The 16,567-nt window shown below is 48.5% G+C and overlaps 7 protein-coding genes across 7 annotated transcripts; 3 read left to right on the plus strand and 4 right to left on the minus strand.

The window, feature by feature from the left end:
• Positions 1 to 771: 771 nt before the first annotated feature.
• On the minus strand, positions 772 to 1,335 carry N7500_008325 (uncharacterized protein; the record flags this gene model as incomplete). Its single annotated transcript, XM_056679469.1, has 3 exons — positions 772 to 1,137; positions 1,169 to 1,272; positions 1,308 to 1,335. The coding sequence occupies 3 exons, from the start codon at positions 1,333 to 1,335 to the stop codon at positions 772 to 774; spliced, it is 498 nt and encodes a 165-aa protein (XP_056529841.1).
• Positions 1,336 to 1,696: 361 nt separating this feature from the next.
• N7500_008326 (phosphotransferase family protein) lies at positions 1,697 to 3,106 on the minus strand (the record flags this gene model as incomplete). Its single annotated transcript, XM_056679470.1, has 1 exon — positions 1,697 to 3,106. One exon carries the CDS (start codon positions 3,104 to 3,106, stop codon positions 1,697 to 1,699), a length of 1,410 nt encoding a protein of 469 aa, XP_056529842.1.
• A 1,144-nt stretch (positions 3,107 to 4,250) lies between these two features.
• Positions 4,251 to 5,832, minus strand: N7500_008327 (Zn(II)2Cys6 transcription factor; the record flags this gene model as incomplete). Its single annotated transcript, XM_056679471.1, has 2 exons — positions 4,251 to 5,749; positions 5,796 to 5,832. 2 exons carry the CDS (start codon positions 5,830 to 5,832, stop codon positions 4,251 to 4,253), a joined length of 1,536 nt encoding a protein of 511 aa, XP_056529843.1.
• Positions 5,833 to 6,394: 562 nt separating this feature from the next.
• Positions 6,395 to 7,591, plus strand: N7500_008328 (uncharacterized protein; the record flags this gene model as incomplete). Its single annotated transcript, XM_056679472.1, has 1 exon — positions 6,395 to 7,591. One exon carries the CDS (start codon positions 6,395 to 6,397, stop codon positions 7,589 to 7,591), a length of 1,197 nt encoding a protein of 398 aa, XP_056529844.1.
• Positions 7,592 to 8,302: 711 nt separating this feature from the next.
• On the plus strand, positions 8,303 to 8,770 carry N7500_008329 (type II 3-dehydroquinate dehydratase; the record flags this gene model as incomplete). The annotated part of the gene is made up of 1 exon (XM_056679473.1): positions 8,303 to 8,770. One exon carries the CDS (start codon positions 8,303 to 8,305, stop codon positions 8,768 to 8,770), a length of 468 nt encoding a protein of 155 aa, XP_056529845.1.
• Positions 8,771 to 9,674: 904 nt separating this feature from the next.
• Positions 9,675 to 12,503, minus strand: N7500_008330 (putative C6 transcription factor QutA; the record flags this gene model as incomplete). Its single annotated transcript, XM_056679474.1, has 3 exons — positions 9,675 to 9,870; positions 9,926 to 10,222; positions 10,261 to 12,503. 3 exons carry the CDS (start codon positions 12,501 to 12,503, stop codon positions 9,675 to 9,677), a joined length of 2,736 nt encoding a protein of 911 aa, XP_056529846.1.
• A 710-nt stretch (positions 12,504 to 13,213) lies between these two features.
• N7500_008331 (putative quinate pathway repressor protein QutR) lies at positions 13,214 to 15,998 on the plus strand (the record flags this gene model as incomplete). Its single annotated transcript, XM_056679475.1, has 2 exons — positions 13,214 to 15,673; positions 15,744 to 15,998. 2 exons carry the CDS (start codon positions 13,214 to 13,216, stop codon positions 15,996 to 15,998), a joined length of 2,715 nt encoding a protein of 904 aa, XP_056529847.1.
• Between the last annotated feature and the right edge of the window lie 569 nt (positions 15,999 to 16,567).

The raw sequence follows: 16,567 nt of genomic DNA on the forward strand, positions 1-16,567 counted from the left end.
AGATCACAAGCCCTGACAATGAACGGATTGGATTGGGGGATTCCCTGGCAGGATGACATCGTCTGACCTTGAAAACGCCGAACGACGGACACGTAGGAAACAAACAGCGAGGAATGCAGGAAAAAAGCAGAATCTGCAACCTTTCAGCCGTAGCTGAACATGAACACCCGTTCAGAACCCAAAGGTCGTTCCGCCGCAAAGCTTGATCTTGTATTCTGCAGTACGGTGTATAACGCCAGCGAGTTTCTGGCACGTTCCCAAATAGTATGAGCTGTCATATCGTGAGGTTGATTTTGGCCCTATCTGGACTCTTTGGTCTTCTCATTGGATGCCCGTCAGAGCTCGTCTCATATTGATTAAAATCTAAGCTAGCGTGGACATGTACTATGGATGTCATACTTTGATTTCATTTCCTCCCAAAGTTATTACAAAATACATATTGAACACAGACTACCTTCATGCCTTGAGCTCTAGAACAAAATGGAGCAAAAAGCAACCATAAAACACGAAAGTAGGCGGCCGCATATGCGGCCTTGTGATGTCGTTTCTGTGGTTATGTGGTTTTCTCAGATATTCTATATAGTTGTTGAGATCATTTGCAAAGGGTTCCTTGATGAGAACAAATTTTCCATGTATAAGTTCGGAAAAGCCAAGGAAAAAAAAGAGACAAAAGTAAGGTCGTTGGTTACTTAACTACTGACTGGCGTGGGAATTGGCCTCGATACTTGGGGGTTCCGCATAAGCAAAAGGGGATGATATCGCATTTGTTGATTACACTACTTTTCCAGTCATTTGATGCAGCCATAAGTGGCGGTCAGATCGCTGTTCTAACAAGGAGTGTGCATCCCCGGCATATACGAGTGTCTTTCCTAGCGCCTCGGACGGCTCTTCATCAATAAAATAAATCAAGCCATGTGCTTCCTTGTAAGCATTTGTCTCATCGTACACAAGCCTCCGAGTTTCTTCGTCGGTTTGCACGATGTACCTGCAACCAGGAATCTCCTGGTCATGCTCTCCATCTATCAACATCGGATAATCGCCCCATTTCGCAAGCGCGTATCCGACAAGTTTCGCTTTTCGAGTTTTTGGGGTTTGGCTCTTCGGGCAGGTCGATGATTTGTTGAAGGGTTGCCGGTGCTGTCAATGTTCTGTAGAAAAAGTAATAGACTGGATATTGGGTGGGAATCTCGTGGGGAAGTTCGTGTATGTTGCCCTCCATATTGGTGAATAGTCGGCTGACGCGGACCGCAGCACGGCCTTGTATGGTGTTCCCTTATTGCACATCTACGTATTTCGGGAACGTGTACCTTCCTGCCCTGAAGGATGCTGCGACATGGTAATCCACGTAGTGTCTGAAGGATTTACCTAGATTATAAGATGCAAAAAAGCACCGAAGTTGACAAAAACCCCTGCCAAGTTGTGATGAGGAAAACTCGCACAATCGTGGGCATCAAAGCTGCTGTATCTTCTACGCACGCGAATTTTTTCAAGTCCGCGGTTGAGCTAAGCAACAACTGCCATTTCATATAGACATAGCTAAGCTGAGCTTCATACCTAGGTGCATGACTTGTTCTGACACGTACTACTCATGCCCACCTAATCTAACTTCCAAGTAAGTAAAGGGAAATGATGGACATACAAGACCAGCTACACCATCATCACTTACATAAATAGCTCGAAGGTCTCTACATATCCGCTATATCTCCGAAGAAAAGCGAGCAGCACACTCCTCCTTATATGCTTCCAGCTGCTCCATTTTCATCCGCGTGAATGACTCCATCTCCGCACGCGTCTTGTCCTCAAGCGACTCAAAACCTGCACCGTCATGTAATGCAGCCCAATAGATACTGTCCACATCAAAACTTTTCCTTGCCGCATAATTGAACCAGAATCGCCCAGTCCTCCAGGAATCGCGCATGCGTGTAGAAAGCGAGGGTCCGAGTTGCTTGCACTCGAATTCAGATTCATTTTCCACTCGTTCCAGCGCTCGCAGGAACTGCTCCATTCTAGGCTCATAGAGGGTAACGAATTCTTCCATCGAGCAGCGCTCAAGCCACATTTCTGGCCCCGAGAGCAACAGCCACCAGGGTGGGTCATAGGTGAACTCAGCCGGCATCGCATTTGTAAACTCGAAATCAAGCACGGCAGTAATTTGGAGTGTTTTCGGATCTATAAGCATGTTTGAGGGTCGCATATCATCGCAGAAGGGTGTAAATGGCCCGCTGTCGTCAGAATAGTATTTTGAAATGAGCTGTGCGAACCTATGACGGGCAATGAACCGCTGCTGAGCGATTTCCGGGTTATCGGTAAGATTACGCTGGGTCCAAAGATGGGTCAGGTGCTCATTCGCGATTGATCGTAGATACTCGATTGCACTATCAAACGGTGCGATTGGAAATTGACTATCAGGGTAGCCGGCGACAGTAGCTAACTCGTTCATGTTGTATGTCAGCGGACGTCCGGTAATAACCCATGCCCCTAAAGTGTCCTTCGAGATAGCTCCAATTTTAGGAAACCTAAGTTGAGAGAGCTGGAATATATAACGAGCGATTTGGTGATAGATCTTGTCCAATGTCGCGTTATCAATGTTCGGATTCAGCACCACCTCTTCCTGGTCTGGTTGCTTCGGGTGTAGCACCACCTCTCCTTGGTTTGTTTGCTTCAAGACAGTCCATAAGAGCGTCCCATTCACATAATCCATGATGATGAATGGGCCAAGATGTTGTGGACTATCAGTAGTCAAGCCCCAGCTGTGAACACGAGGGACAGGGATATCAGTGTTTTGGCGGAGGTATTCCATGACATAGGCTTCATTCATCACTTTTTCATCCCTATAGACTGTAGCCGTGTGTCCTGGCTTTGGGAACCGAATGATAGCATCCGGCCCTTCATCGGTGAAGCTGAAGCGGAAGGCTAAGTTGAAAGAACCCTCAAGGAAACCAACATATGTCCCAATTCCCCCTCCTTCCCGGCGCCCAGCAACAAACATGGCTAATTCATCTCTTGAATCAAGAGCTCTGCTTAACCAAGCCTTGCATTCATCGTCACCATTGGTCTCTTCTATCTCGTCAAAATAAGTCTTCAATGGTGTCTTCTGTTGAGACATCTGAGAGATTGTGCAGGTGAAAAGATGCAAGACAGAGTAAAGATGTGAAAAATATTGTTCTGGTTGGAAGACTCTCTGTATGAAAGAAGTGCAAAGTGAAAGATGTCTGGGTACCCCGCTGACAGAATTTAGCCGGGGGATTGCATACGATGACTCGAGGATCATAATCTGAGGACTGGGTTGAGAGAAAAGGAAAGCAAGAAGACTTATCTAAAGCCCAAGTTTCATCTACTTAATCTCACTCTCTAGACTTTGTTTTCCTCCAATCTATAAACCAATCTGCAAACCGCGGGTAACCGTGATCTTCGAGCCTCTCCCTGAGTCGCCTTCTCCATTCAGTCTCAATGATTCCTGGAATTGGTGAGTGGAAGTTCAGTCCGGGAGAAACACAGGGATTCCCCAATTCTGTCACACTCGATTTTGCAGCCAAGGCTCCAGGTGGAAGGAGAAGTCTGCAAAACAGAGTTCCCGATAGACACTGATGCTGACATGACTCAAGCGCATGAGCGTTTTTTCTTGGACTGATTTTGGGGTGTTGTTACAACAAAGGAGAAAGCACTTGAGGATTGGGTTCTGAAGGGAAGCGTGTTGGAAGCCAGGGCATACACAGCATGAATCAGTGGTTTTCTGGCCCACTCGATGTACTCGCCGCCAACTCTATGAAAACCCCCTGGCCCAGAATGTGATCAGGGGCCCAGAGCATAAGCAGGCTGTCCGCAGTTTAGATTGGTCAGTGGGAGTCAAAAGATCTTAAAGCCTGGGCTCTTTTCGCCCCTTCACAGCTGGTTACCCCCTGTTGGCCTCTGATCGTCGCCGCCTAGAAGCGCCTGCAGAGTACGGAGTACTTGAATCGTCTTTCGATGAAATAGACAAAAAACTGGTGACGCGATTTCGAACCTTTGTTTTCCATTTAAGACCTAAGCTCGTGATGAAATATCACTATAGTCTATGTGAATAGCGCATTTTAGAACCAAACAAGTAATACTTCTCCCCGCGGGTGGTAGAGTCCTGAGCTTGTAAGCATTCAAAGTTGTTTAGATCTCCAGTTTAGATCTCCATGTTAGATCTTTGATGGCAATGTGTACTTTGTACTTTATAAAGACAGTCATCATCATGATAGATCTAAATATCTGGTTTCCATCTATCATACAATGAGGATATCGCAGTGCGAGTGTTGAGATTGCTTTCGAGCCATGTCAATCCAGGAAATGTGAGTACCAGGGTCATTCCACCAGGTTTCAACAAACGAGAGAACCCGCGCTCTGTCCAAAGTGCGACTGATACGCATGACATTGCCGAAGCATTCTTGAATAATTCGTTGACCGGTAGGATATCCTCGGAGTTCAGTTCCCGCCATGAAAAGTGGCCAGACAAGGTCCTGGGCGAACATGCCATCTCGGGTCTCGGAAAGAAACTGTACATAGTGAAGGATTTCATCCCGAGACTTGCGCACATGATCACCCGCAGGACCATCCTTCGCTAAAGCCTGATGGCTGTAAATGAGAGTTGCATGGTAGTACATCCACACGACCAGTTCAAAGCCGTGTTGATCAGCTTCAGAGGAAAAGTGAATGGATCTACTGAGACGCATCATGCTGTTTCTAGCTGAATCAATCTGCGACTGGATGTCTTGCATCGGGCCGCATGATGAAGCCCGCTCGACCGTCCCCGAACAAAATCTCAGACGCTCAAGACGGGTGATCTGGTCAATGATCTGAATAAAATCGGTAAAGACCGCGTTCTTGCCGCCACCGGGAGGAGTCTTAATCGCCATATTGTAGTTATCGAAGGTCGTCAAATCAGCCCACACCGAAGCCTCATAAAATTCTAACATGAGAAATTCTTCGATGGAGGCAAGCTGGTGGTGTCGGCGCGGTCGGTTCTGTGCTGCCAAGATGATCTCTCTCGCAGCGGAGAGATGAACCCGCCACCCGGCGCCTTGTGGTTTCATAAACTCATTATTGCAGAGAAGAATCACAGATGCAAGGGTGTAGGCTGATGTTGTGCTCGCTTCCAACGCCGATGTGGAAGATGTAGAAAGGCTGTTCAACTCTTGAGCCAAAAGAGCGAGGGTTTTGTTTTGATAGCTTTTCGACATCTGCTGGAATGTGCTATGCCCCAGGTCATTTTGAGGGTACTCCGATGCAAGATCATGGGCGGCAATAGCAAGGATGGAAGAAAGGACTGTTTCGGAGCTCTCGGCCATTGGCAGAATCATCTGACGCCACGCATTCTGCTGCGGAACCCATGCAAGTCGATGGGCGACTCGGTCGTTGAACCAAGACAGCAACCGTGAAACATGTAGTGGCCGAGCTTGCGATAAGCAAAGGTCCGAAATGGGGGATGGCCCCGATGGGGAGGAATATGTCGTGAAATGGCTGTACCGATCCAGAACAGATATGCCGCTGCCGCTAGTACGGGTCTCTATTAAGCTCTCTGACGAATGAGGCGAGTTTGATACTCTGATCGGAGCATCGAGAGAGGGAAATGCTCTGCCCCGCAGACTACCGCGGCTGGCGACGCCATGGACCCATTTGAGCTGTAGGCCGTAGCCTGGGCATTCCAAATTGCGCTTTCCGCATTTACGGCAGCTCGGTAGGCCCCGATCACACTTGATACGTCTTTTTTGACATGTTGGACAATCTGGTAATGTTAGGACCCCCGCATTAGCACGAGGTGAGATCCGTACCTTTAACAGCCAACTGTTCCGTAGAACCTGCGGACATTGGTATATCCCATTCGACTTTCTACTGAGGACCACGGAGAGCCTTAGAAAAGGATGAGAGCGTTGATACGGACAGTGCTTGTTTTCTAGTCAGAGTCATGTGATACACACAAATCTGTGAATTTGATGCCTTTGACAGAGATGGATGGCGCTAAACCTATTTGAAAATTTTAGTCAAGCGGGATTGGCGCTCCACTCGAGTGGACGATCCGGAGTCCATACAATATAGAACATCACCATTCATACGGAATCCATGGAGACGTGTCAATTGATTTCTATCTGAGGCTAGTAATTTAGTTACTTAATGAGTGAGACCATCAAGTTCTAACAACCGAACCCCCGGAGGCTATGTATACATAATAATATAGACATCAAGCTTTGACACCAAAAAGGGTTAGACCCGTAATGAACTCAATCCTTCCTTCTTGGCTGCCTCATTCGGTAAGGATCGCTGGTATCAAAGTACACGCTTGCTTTTCTCTGTAGTTCGTATTACTTCCAACATTTAAATACACAACAATGATTATAGACAGAAATTCAATCATCATTTGCGTACCAAAATCATGTCTTGTCTTGATATCCAGCTCGTTGCTCCTGCTATCCACAATGTCAATACCCAGTGCCATGAGAAGCATGGCATTTCTGCTTTGGCGGGACTTGTCGTTCTCTCGGTGACTGCCTCATCGCCCCTGATCAATGTGACCAAGACCCACGTTCGAATGATTCAAGTTATAAGACCTACAACTGATAGCAAAAACAATCGGCGGACTTTGTGCCCTTCATTTTGCATGATAGAAAAATCGCCCCAACCGGGTTCAACGATTGAACGAACCATTCGAGACGTTGCCCTGCCGACATTCTCCAATGGAGGATTTGAGATTTATCCAAGGCGGATTGTCTCAGAATTTCCTTTCCACTTTGATCTTCCAACAAACATACCCGGAACGACAAAAACACCTCTTGGAACCATCAGCTACGAGATCGAAGTCAAGGCGACGACATCACAACATGGGACTTTCACCCAGCGCCGATCCGTCGAGCTCAACCGCCAGATGATTCTGTCGGAACCGACAAAGACTCAACATCACCTATACTTCCAAAAATCGAACACCATCCGAGGGATGACGCTGTCACAGAACTCGACACCGAGATCTGGACCAAGGATCTCATTTACTGCTACGATCCGTACTCACTGGGAGACAGCCCCAGCAGATCGAGAAACAGAGCTCTGCCATCTTGTGGTGCGAGAGCTGAGGTGGCAAGCTGAAGAGGTCATCAAGATCATGAGCAAGTCTACCAGCCCAGATGAGAAATATTCTGTCTGCGAGCGACAGTTGGTCCGCAAGTTGTGTGATGGACATACGAAAGGGTATTGGGGATATGGTTGCAATCCATACGTTAAACAGTCTTACGGACTGGAATTTGAGGGAAAGGGAGAAGAAAAACCAGCAATTTGTATTCCATTTGCTTTCACCATCCCAAAACGGGCACTGGCTGTGGATGATATTGACTTGGCCGCATATGAGATTGGAGTGGATGGGGCTGACCAGACCCCAAACTGCGGTCATCCTGAGAAATATCCCTTCTTCTCAGCTGGAAAAGTCACGAAGGGAATCACTGTTCATCATCAGCTAAAGATTGAACTTGTTACGGGGGAAGATGTGTTCCATAAAGGTACTCGCAAACTGGTAGAACGGAAACGTTTGCGAACCATTGTATGTCCTGCAATTCCGTTGAGTGTTTGTGAAGTATCATTATAGTTGCAGGTAGATATGACTATCGCTTGGCTGCATGGGGTTAACCTTGTTGTACTGGTTTTGGGAGAAGTTGTTCGGTTTCCCACCATGGTCAAGGGCTTGGCTAAATAGATACTAGAAGAAACATCAACCCTATCTATACTACCTGGGCCGTTTTATTGAAAGTTTGTACATAGTGTCAACGAGACACCTGCTCCTCAATTCCGGTATGTGCCAGAATTTTAGGCCGTGCGGTAAGCCCGGGGTATAGATTTGACCAGCGATTTTGCTCCCACATGAAGAACCCCCGTGTTATGGCTAGTCGGCATCCACAAATCCAGCCCTCAGAGAATACCTCAAAAAAACACATCTAAACGTTAGATTCGAGAAGACCACTGAACAACCACTACGAAGACATCCGTCATACCCAAGGCCGCATAAGGAGCTGACTAATCTTGTTCATGAAGTCGTCCGAAGATTATGCGGCGGCTACAATTCCATCCAATAAGACGACAGCAATATGACCGACATCCCCACAAAATCTGCGGCAAAGCGCTCTGCCGGGCAAAATGCGGAGAAAGCGAAAGGGGAAGAGTATGAAAAGAATATAACCGATGAGCACCCAACTATTACTTCTGAGCTTCAACCTCACCTCCCAACATCCAATCTCACGAATTCACATTTCCTGCAAAAGCCATTGAAATCCTCGACTCCACTGCTACCAAATCACACAAAATGGGCAAATCCATCCTCCTCATCAACGGCCCAAACCTTAACCTGTTGGGCACACGAGAGCCACACATCTATGGACACACAGCATTGGCTGATGTGGAATTAAACAGCCGCGAGGTTGCCGCCAGCCATGGTGCCGTCCTCGAGTCCTTCCAGTCGAACCACGAAGGCGCAATCGTGGACCGCATCCAGGCGGCGCGTGGCAAAGTCGACGGTATCATCATCAACCCAGGCGCATACACACATACGTCGGTTGCAATCCGTGATGCCTTGCTTGGCGTTGCAATTCCATTTATTGAGCTCCATGTGAGCAATGTCCATGCGCGCGAGCCTTGGAGACACCACTCGTACTTCAGTGATAAGGCTGCGGGTATTATTGTTGGTCTTGGGGTTTACGGGTACAAGGTTGCTGTTGAGCATGTTTGTGTTAATTTTGTGGAGAAGGAAAAGGAGACCAAGGCTGCATTGTGATGGGATGTTTCATAGCGTAAGCGAGATGCGCACTGCCACTTCATCAGTAGATTAGAAGCTATATATGTTGGTCAAAGCGCTTTAAATTTCACAAGAAACGTACAGAGAAGTACTATAGAATGATAAATTGAGGTTCCGTTGTAAATCACGACCCGTCGCATGGAAATTTGACCATGTAGACATTTTAGAACCCTAGAAGCGAGTGACGTATACCTTCCTTCAAGCACGGAAGATATTTCAACGGAGCCCCAATCACCTTGCTACTTTCTTCACACGCCGCCAAGGCTAATCTTTTCCATGCCGTAACTCTTGCTAACGAGAACGATCTTGCTATATCTATGCTGAGCGAACCCGGGCGACAACAACGCTTCTTTCAGAGCTGCTATCTCCGCTGAGTCGATATGGATGGAATGAATTTGCAAAGGCCTTATACTGTGATCCTTTGCCGATAAGACCAGTGGCAAACGGGTGAAAATTGTTTTTGCCATCGATAATTGCCGTAGATAATGGCTTTTTGCGGCTGACTACTTGTTCTTTCCACCCTCAGCAGTACATGCATTCAGAATTAGTTGTTTTGGTGAAATGAATTTCCAGGCTACATGTGATGATTTCGTATCTGTCATCTAAGGTATCTTGCATCGCCAGTTGCCTGGAGTAGCTTGGGTTGCTCTGGCAATGTGCAGTGCATTATCCCAAAAGCACCCATAAGAAATCGTGAAGATGCTTTGGAGATTTTATGTGTGATTGAAGATGGAAGCTAACAAGTACATGTATAGCTCTTGCTCCTCAGGACCCAGGTGGATAGCGGACCAAGAAGCCAACGAGGCCGACCAGCAGCAACCCACCGGCAACAGGGCGTTCCCACACCATTCATACCATCGGAGTAAAGAGGCCCCAGAGGACATCATCGCTTGGGTGTTTCTGACATGCCAAGAGGCTGCGACTCTCGTCCGATATCGGGGGGAGTGCCATTATTGGGTAGCTGCTGGGTTTGTGCTAACAAGAACGGTTCAATCTGACTGGAAAACGAGTAGAGCTCCGGAATACCCGCATCAGAGACAAAACCTAGGTTCTGCATAAATTCTGGTTGATTATCGGCTCTAAAAGGGATCAAAGTCAGTCATTATGCAAAGGAGATAGGAGATGAATGCTTACTTCTCGGCACCATCTAATGACGCCAGCTCATCAAATAATGCATCGAGATCAGGAGCAATCCGTTGTCTTCTTGAATGCGCATAACTATCCATATCAACAAATGTACCACCCATATTGAGCGATGGGTCATGATACGTCGTTGGATGGTATTGTGTGGTTTGGTGATATGATGGCGGAAGGTCGGCGAGGTTGCCGGTAGTATTGTGGGATTTGTTAGGCGCTGATGTGGGATGAGAAAGAACATTGCTAAGAGAACCATCCATGTGGCCCTGTGGGGGAAATTCAGGAGCGCGCCCCCTGCGGAGGTTAAAGATGAAGGCGTGCGGAGAAGAGACACATCTTCGATGTGCTGTGTTGTTCTGAGCCAAGACGTGGGGAGGAATGGATTTTCAGGGGCAGCCGCCGCGTGTGTATTATTTTGGGGCGGATGTGTTGGATATGCGTCATGAAGAAGATGTGAAGATGTAGCTATTGATGACGGAATTGTCACGTCTCCGTCAGTAGAGGAACCGATGTGTTGTGAGATGGCAGATGAAGGACCCAAGAGCTGAGATCTTTGTGGTACATTTGAACCAGCTGGAAGTTCTTGATCCAACATAGTCCATAACAGGGAAAGCTGGGAAGAAATGTTGTGGATTTTGTTTCGTAAACTCCTATCAAGATCTGATGGGAGGTCCCTGGAAATCGATCGCGGAAGGCCAAACCGAAGCATCAAACCGAAGGTTGGTGCAGTGGCCGGAAAGCTGTATGTCTGCGTGTAGGCGTGGAGCAACTGCAACAACCTTTTTGAGCTTTCTGTAGCACGAATCTTGTGTGGCGGTTCAGGTATGTTTTGGTCATATTCACGAATGGCGATTTGAGAGCTGAGAGCGATAACCACACTTTCATATGTCATTTCTAAGCCAAAAATATGCGGGGAAGCCAGTCTCCCTGGGCGAGATTGTAGATCGACACGATAGCTCTTTGGTAATTCTGTTACCCAGCGCTGTAATTGCAATTCCAGTTGCTCAAGCTGTGATCGAGATATCGTTGGGTCGTGCCTGCAACAGCATAGATCATTCAAGATTGACACGAGGCTGACGAGGCGGTTGAAAGTGCTCAACGCGTGAAGGGGACCACGGTGCATAGAAGCCCGTGAAGATTGGGGAGGGCGCAACCCCGTTTGATCTTCCCAGGGATGCCATTCCTCAAGACCATCCTCATTGATAGAGCCTATTCTGGCTAAGTCTGCCTTCCGGAGCGATGGGGATTGTGAAATCGATTCTGCAATTAAGGTCTCAAGAATAAAGCAACCCAAAAACACATGCTTTGCTCGACCGAGCTGCTTTTCTTGGTCCAGAGTTCTCGATGATGATGAATATGAAGGTTGATTGATACCTAATATATGCGCAATCCGAACAGCCTGACCGATAAGCATCCAGGCACCAGTCCATTCTTGTTGTCCGAGTTTGACCAGGGCCAGGATCAACAGTGCTTGCACGTGTCCGATTTCGTGCGGGCCACCCTCAGGCGGAATCAATTGCCGGGCAGTAACATACATTTGTGATGGGGTCATCTGATCACTAGGCTGCTCTTCCACTCGGCTAGAGGCTGAGATAGAAGCATATTGAAGCGAAGCGAGAGTAAGCACAGCCCACAAGGCAGCGTGCTCCCCAGACCCGGGGCTCAAGCCGGATACATATGCATCGCCTTCCGTGTACTGAAAAGCGGTGCGAAGTATGTCGTGCTTTTCGAGTATGGGGAACCAGCACTGCGTGTAGGAGAAGTACACATCAAAAAGAGGCCATGCGTTATGCGGGAGTCGGAGAGCAGTTTTCATGGAAATTGATCGAGGATAATCAGGGTTCGATGAGAAAGTGACAGAGGACGAGGATTGGTCGTCTGGTGTAATTGTCTGAATACCACAGTCTGTAGTCGAGTGTGTTCCGGTAGGCTTCATAGGAGAGATGCCCGCTGCTGGTCGAGTCGGCGATACTCTTGGTAATGGCGTCCCGCTAGCTTCCATGCCTTCAGGGATCTGCCACTCCTGTGCTTCGGCGGAAGAAAGAATTCCTTCTACTTCTAGAGGTGTATCGCCTTCGCCATATGACTGGAGGTTCCGCTCTCTTTCCTCCTCCGGCTGCTCCAGTATGATCAGAATGCGTTCAATGTCTCTGAGTACTGTGCTGTTTTTGAAGGAAGCCAACAATGTATCGGACCCCTCCGTTTCCTTGCCCATGGCGGCCAAATGGCTTCGAAGATTGATTGATCGCATCAAAGCTCGCATCACATTTTCACTGCCTTGGATCCTTTGAAATGCCAGCCCCCAAAGCAACTCCAGCGATCGAATGTAGCCGGTGGGCAGACCTCGCTTCTTCGGATTGGCCTTGTAGGTGCAAGGTCGGCAGAGGGATACACACGTTGAGCACACTGGTTGTAGTCCATCACACTTGTCCTTTTTCGACCTGCAACTATCGCAAGCCCGAGAGACTCGCTGACGCTTCGGTTCCCCCGCTGCTTTCCCATCATCTTCTGGGTCGGTCCATCGTCGTTTGAATTTGCTGCTAGCACCTGTGGCTTGCCGCTGTTCGGCGCTCATGGTGACTTATTTTGCGATCCACTCGGAGGCTTCGGGCGCATGTTCCCGTAAAGGGATATGTGATGAATATTTTGCCGACGGGCGACTGCACAGCCGAGCGGGTGACTACGCCATAGGAATCAGCCCCACTGTATGTATATTAGGGCTGTCGTGGAAGGAGTTTGGGACCGAAGCGCGAGCTTGAGGGTACGTGCAGCGCGCAAGATGTTTGCCAACTGGACTTTTCCGGGGAAGGTTGGATGATTAGCTAGCGGTAGGCCCAGCCAGGCTCTCGCAAAAGGTAATCGTGTACAGACCGAGCGTTAGACCCTGTGTTTGAAGCTGATTCTAGGATCAGCGGTAGAGCTCAGATCAAGCCACATGAAGTTTGATAATTTCCCCAGGCCGTTTTGCACGTATCTGAGCGCAAGTCCCCCGCGGGGAAGAGGAAAACCGAAAGTCCCCGGGTGAGTGCTCGTCCGCCTTATGTAATGGGAATGCACAGCACTCGAGGGCCCGGACCGGCACCCTTTTTACGAAGATTCCTTGTCCCCCGCAAACTTTGGGAAAACCCGCTTACCATATCGGTTTGTTCTCTCCACATTTACGAACATCCTATACACGTCTATCTCAATACTGCAGCCTCCCATCCTACATCTCCGTGTGTGGTAATGGGCTCTCGACCACGCTGTTCCTGATTCCATTCCGGCACGTGGGACTTCCGATGCGCGATGCCCATGTTAGTACGACCACCGAAACGAAAGCTTCACGAGGTCGAAGCTTTAGACGATGGGCCTCGAAAGTATAGCTCAGATGTCGTGACATCTACTGCTGTCCACCTCTCCTCCCGATCTCCTTCACGTCGATCGAGTGAACAAAGAGAAGCATCCGGAGATTCGCGTCCGTCATCGCGACGAGAATTACACTCGAATCGCGGATCCCCAGTATTGTTTGAACGTAGCCACCTCCAAACACCGCGCACATTCAGCCGGAAAGCATCCATTGTGCTGATCGGAATCCGTGGCACTGGAAAGTCTAGTCTAGCGGTCATCCTTGCGGCGACATCCGGACGACGATTGATCGATGCAGACCGCTACTTTCAGCAAACTGTGGGATGTTCCCGTGCTGTGTTCAGAAAGGAAAATGATGGATCCGTCTATCGGCAGCAAGAGGCCCGGGTCTTCGAGTCGATGCTGGCAGACAACCAAGAGGGATGTGTGATTGCGTGTGGAGCCGGGTCAATGGAAAGCAACGGCCAAAGACTTCTTAGGAAATTCGCGCAGACACATCCGGTCATCCACGTTATTCGAGACCCAGAGAGCATCCAGTCATATCTCAAAGCGTGGGATACGGAAAAGGTACGACATTTCCTCGAATTATCAGGCCCGATATATCGAGGGTGCTCGAATCTCGAGTTTTTCAACCTGTCAGAAGCCAGAAGCGATGGTCTAGGGAATGACAGTGACAAATCATCACCGACACACCGGATAGAACCTAGGTCACATACGCCTATCCCATTTTTAACGCTGAAACGAGTTCAGCGGGACTTTCTCCGCTTCATTGCCTTCATCACAGGTGACATTGCTGAGCTTAACAGCCAGCATGCATCTTTCCCGCTGTCGCTGTTGCCTGTTGAATCTCGAATGTACACATCTGCAGTATCAGTACCGTTTTCTAGGGTCTGCGAGAAGGGTATGGATATTGAGCAGCTGGAATTCACTGCCGATGCCTTCGAACTCGCAGTTGACGTAACAGACCCTTCTGGTCAGCCAAGCCTCAGCTCAAGTCTTGCGGATAGTATCAGTCAGGCGGTAGCAGTCATTCGTCGCAACATCATTGTGCCGTTGATCTATCATGTGGAAAGCTATACCACCCCCAAAGGTTCTTTGTCTCCTAGTCAAGTCCCTGTGAGATGTACCGATGAAACCTACTTAAATCTGGTCCAACATGGCTTGCGGCTCTCCACGGGCTTCCTCACAGTAGACCTCACCCGTGATGACAATACTATCTCCCAGATCATCTCCGCAAGTGGACGAACCAGGATCATTGGCCACTTCGAAGCATTCCGTCCTCTGCCAGGCGGGTGGGATGGCGATGAGTATATGAAGGTTTATGAGCGGGCCAGAAGCCTAGGATGCGATCTAGTCCGACTGTGTCAGCCAGCCGAGACACCCGAAGACAACCTTGCAGTACAAAGATTCCGCCATCGCATTCAAAGCCTGCCTGCAGCTGGCCTTTCTCTGATCGCATATAACACCGGCCCTCTTGGCCGCATGTCTCGTTGCTTCAACCCCATTCTCTCCCCAGTCACACATCCATCTTTAGTAACGGAACTTCCAACTCATCTACGATCATGGATCACAGCCCGCGAAGCACAGAAGGCCCTTTATAGCTCATTTGCCTTGGACCCGATGCAATTCTTTGTCTTTGGCGCCAACACAACATACAGTATGTCGCCCGCGATGCACAACACTGCTTTCAAAATTTGTGGTTTGCCGCACAATTACTCCATTCATCAATCACCTACCTTACGAGGATTAAATGACCTTGTGGAAAATCAATACTTCGGTGGATCAAGTGTCAGTCTTCCATACAAAACAGAGTGTATTCCTCTGCTCCACTCAATGTCTACGCATGCCCGAGCCATCGGCGCCGTCAATACCCTCATCCCGATCCGCAACCTTGAGGATTTAGATGACACTCGTTTGCAAGAATCTTCAATCTTTCTTCAAAAGAGCCGTGCCGGCCCCATCAAGGGCCTTCATGGTGACAACACCGATTGGATTGGAATCTGCAATTGTATTCGCCGCGGTCTGTCCCCAGCAAACGCTGTCCGCTCGTCCTCAGCAGGTCTTGTCATCGGATCTGGTGGGATGGCCCGCGCCGCAATTTACTCCATGATCCATCTTGGTGTACAAAATATCTTTATCTACAACCGTACATTTGCCAATGCAGAGAAACTGGCCCACCATTACAATCGGCAAGACCTCCACTCAAAAGAGGCCAGAGGATCTGGCCATCCCACAGTCCGCATTATTGCTTCATTATCCGACCCTTGGCCTGCAGGTTTCAAGCAGCCGACGATTGTTGTATCGGGAATCCCGGCTCATAGTATTGGCGGCGAACCGGCACCTAACTTTCATATGCCAACACAATGGCTAGAGAGCCCGACAGGCGGTGTTGTTGTTGATGTGAGTCAACATTTATCTTTCATGCCAGCCTCACAAGGTGGCCATCCATTGCTAACGAACATTTTTACAGCTGGCGTACAAGCCCCTCAATACCCCTCTCATGAAACAAACACGAGCATTATCCTACCGAGGCTGGGTAGCTCTAGATGGCCTCGATGTTCTGCCAGAGCAAGGGTTTGCCCAGTTTGAGCTGTTCACCGGCCGTCGCGCTCCCCGGCGTGTTATGCGGAGCATTGTGCTCCAAGAGTACAAAGACGACGAGGGAAATAATGACCATCAAGCGATACAAGACCGGTTACAACAAATGGACGGACAGCCGAGTTAAATCTCGCCAACTGCCCTTACGAATGATGATCAACTGTAGCAAGCGATGACCCAATTCAATCTGTACTATGATGAATTCAGATTACAATGAGTCTCTTAAGGTGTTCCTGTCACATCTGTCTATACTTGGCGAGGCAAAGAGAGACACGTGAGCGTACACAATACGAAATTATTTGGCATGCTTTTACTTCAATCAATGCCATGTTTCGAGGTATCTAATACTCAACTTTGTCTAGCTTCTACTTCCGCGTGGCCCGAGACGCGTTGCGTAATTGACCAAGCCATCTGGGGGACACCTATACTTAGGTAGGAATATAAGATAACACAGGTATACGGTCCTCCCCTATGACTTACTTGATACTAGTGAAACACAAATGAAGGATTGAATTGATAAGAATATTGGGTACGGCTTATGAATATCATTGCTAGAATGTAGTATATAGCCATCAAAGTACACTTGCGGTTACTTTGATGATTAGCTCGGCTCCAAAGGCTGATATATCAACATATTGCCTAGGAAGGTTGCGACTAGAAATTGCTGCAAGGAATTGTCGATTCATTATGATCACT

The sequence above is a fragment of the Penicillium coprophilum genome, assembly GCF_028826855.1.
Source record: "Penicillium coprophilum strain IBT 35676 chromosome Unknown utg000005l_segment0_segment0, whole genome shotgun sequence".
Lineage (NCBI taxonomy): Eukaryota > Fungi > Ascomycota > Eurotiomycetes > Eurotiales > Aspergillaceae > Penicillium > Penicillium coprophilum.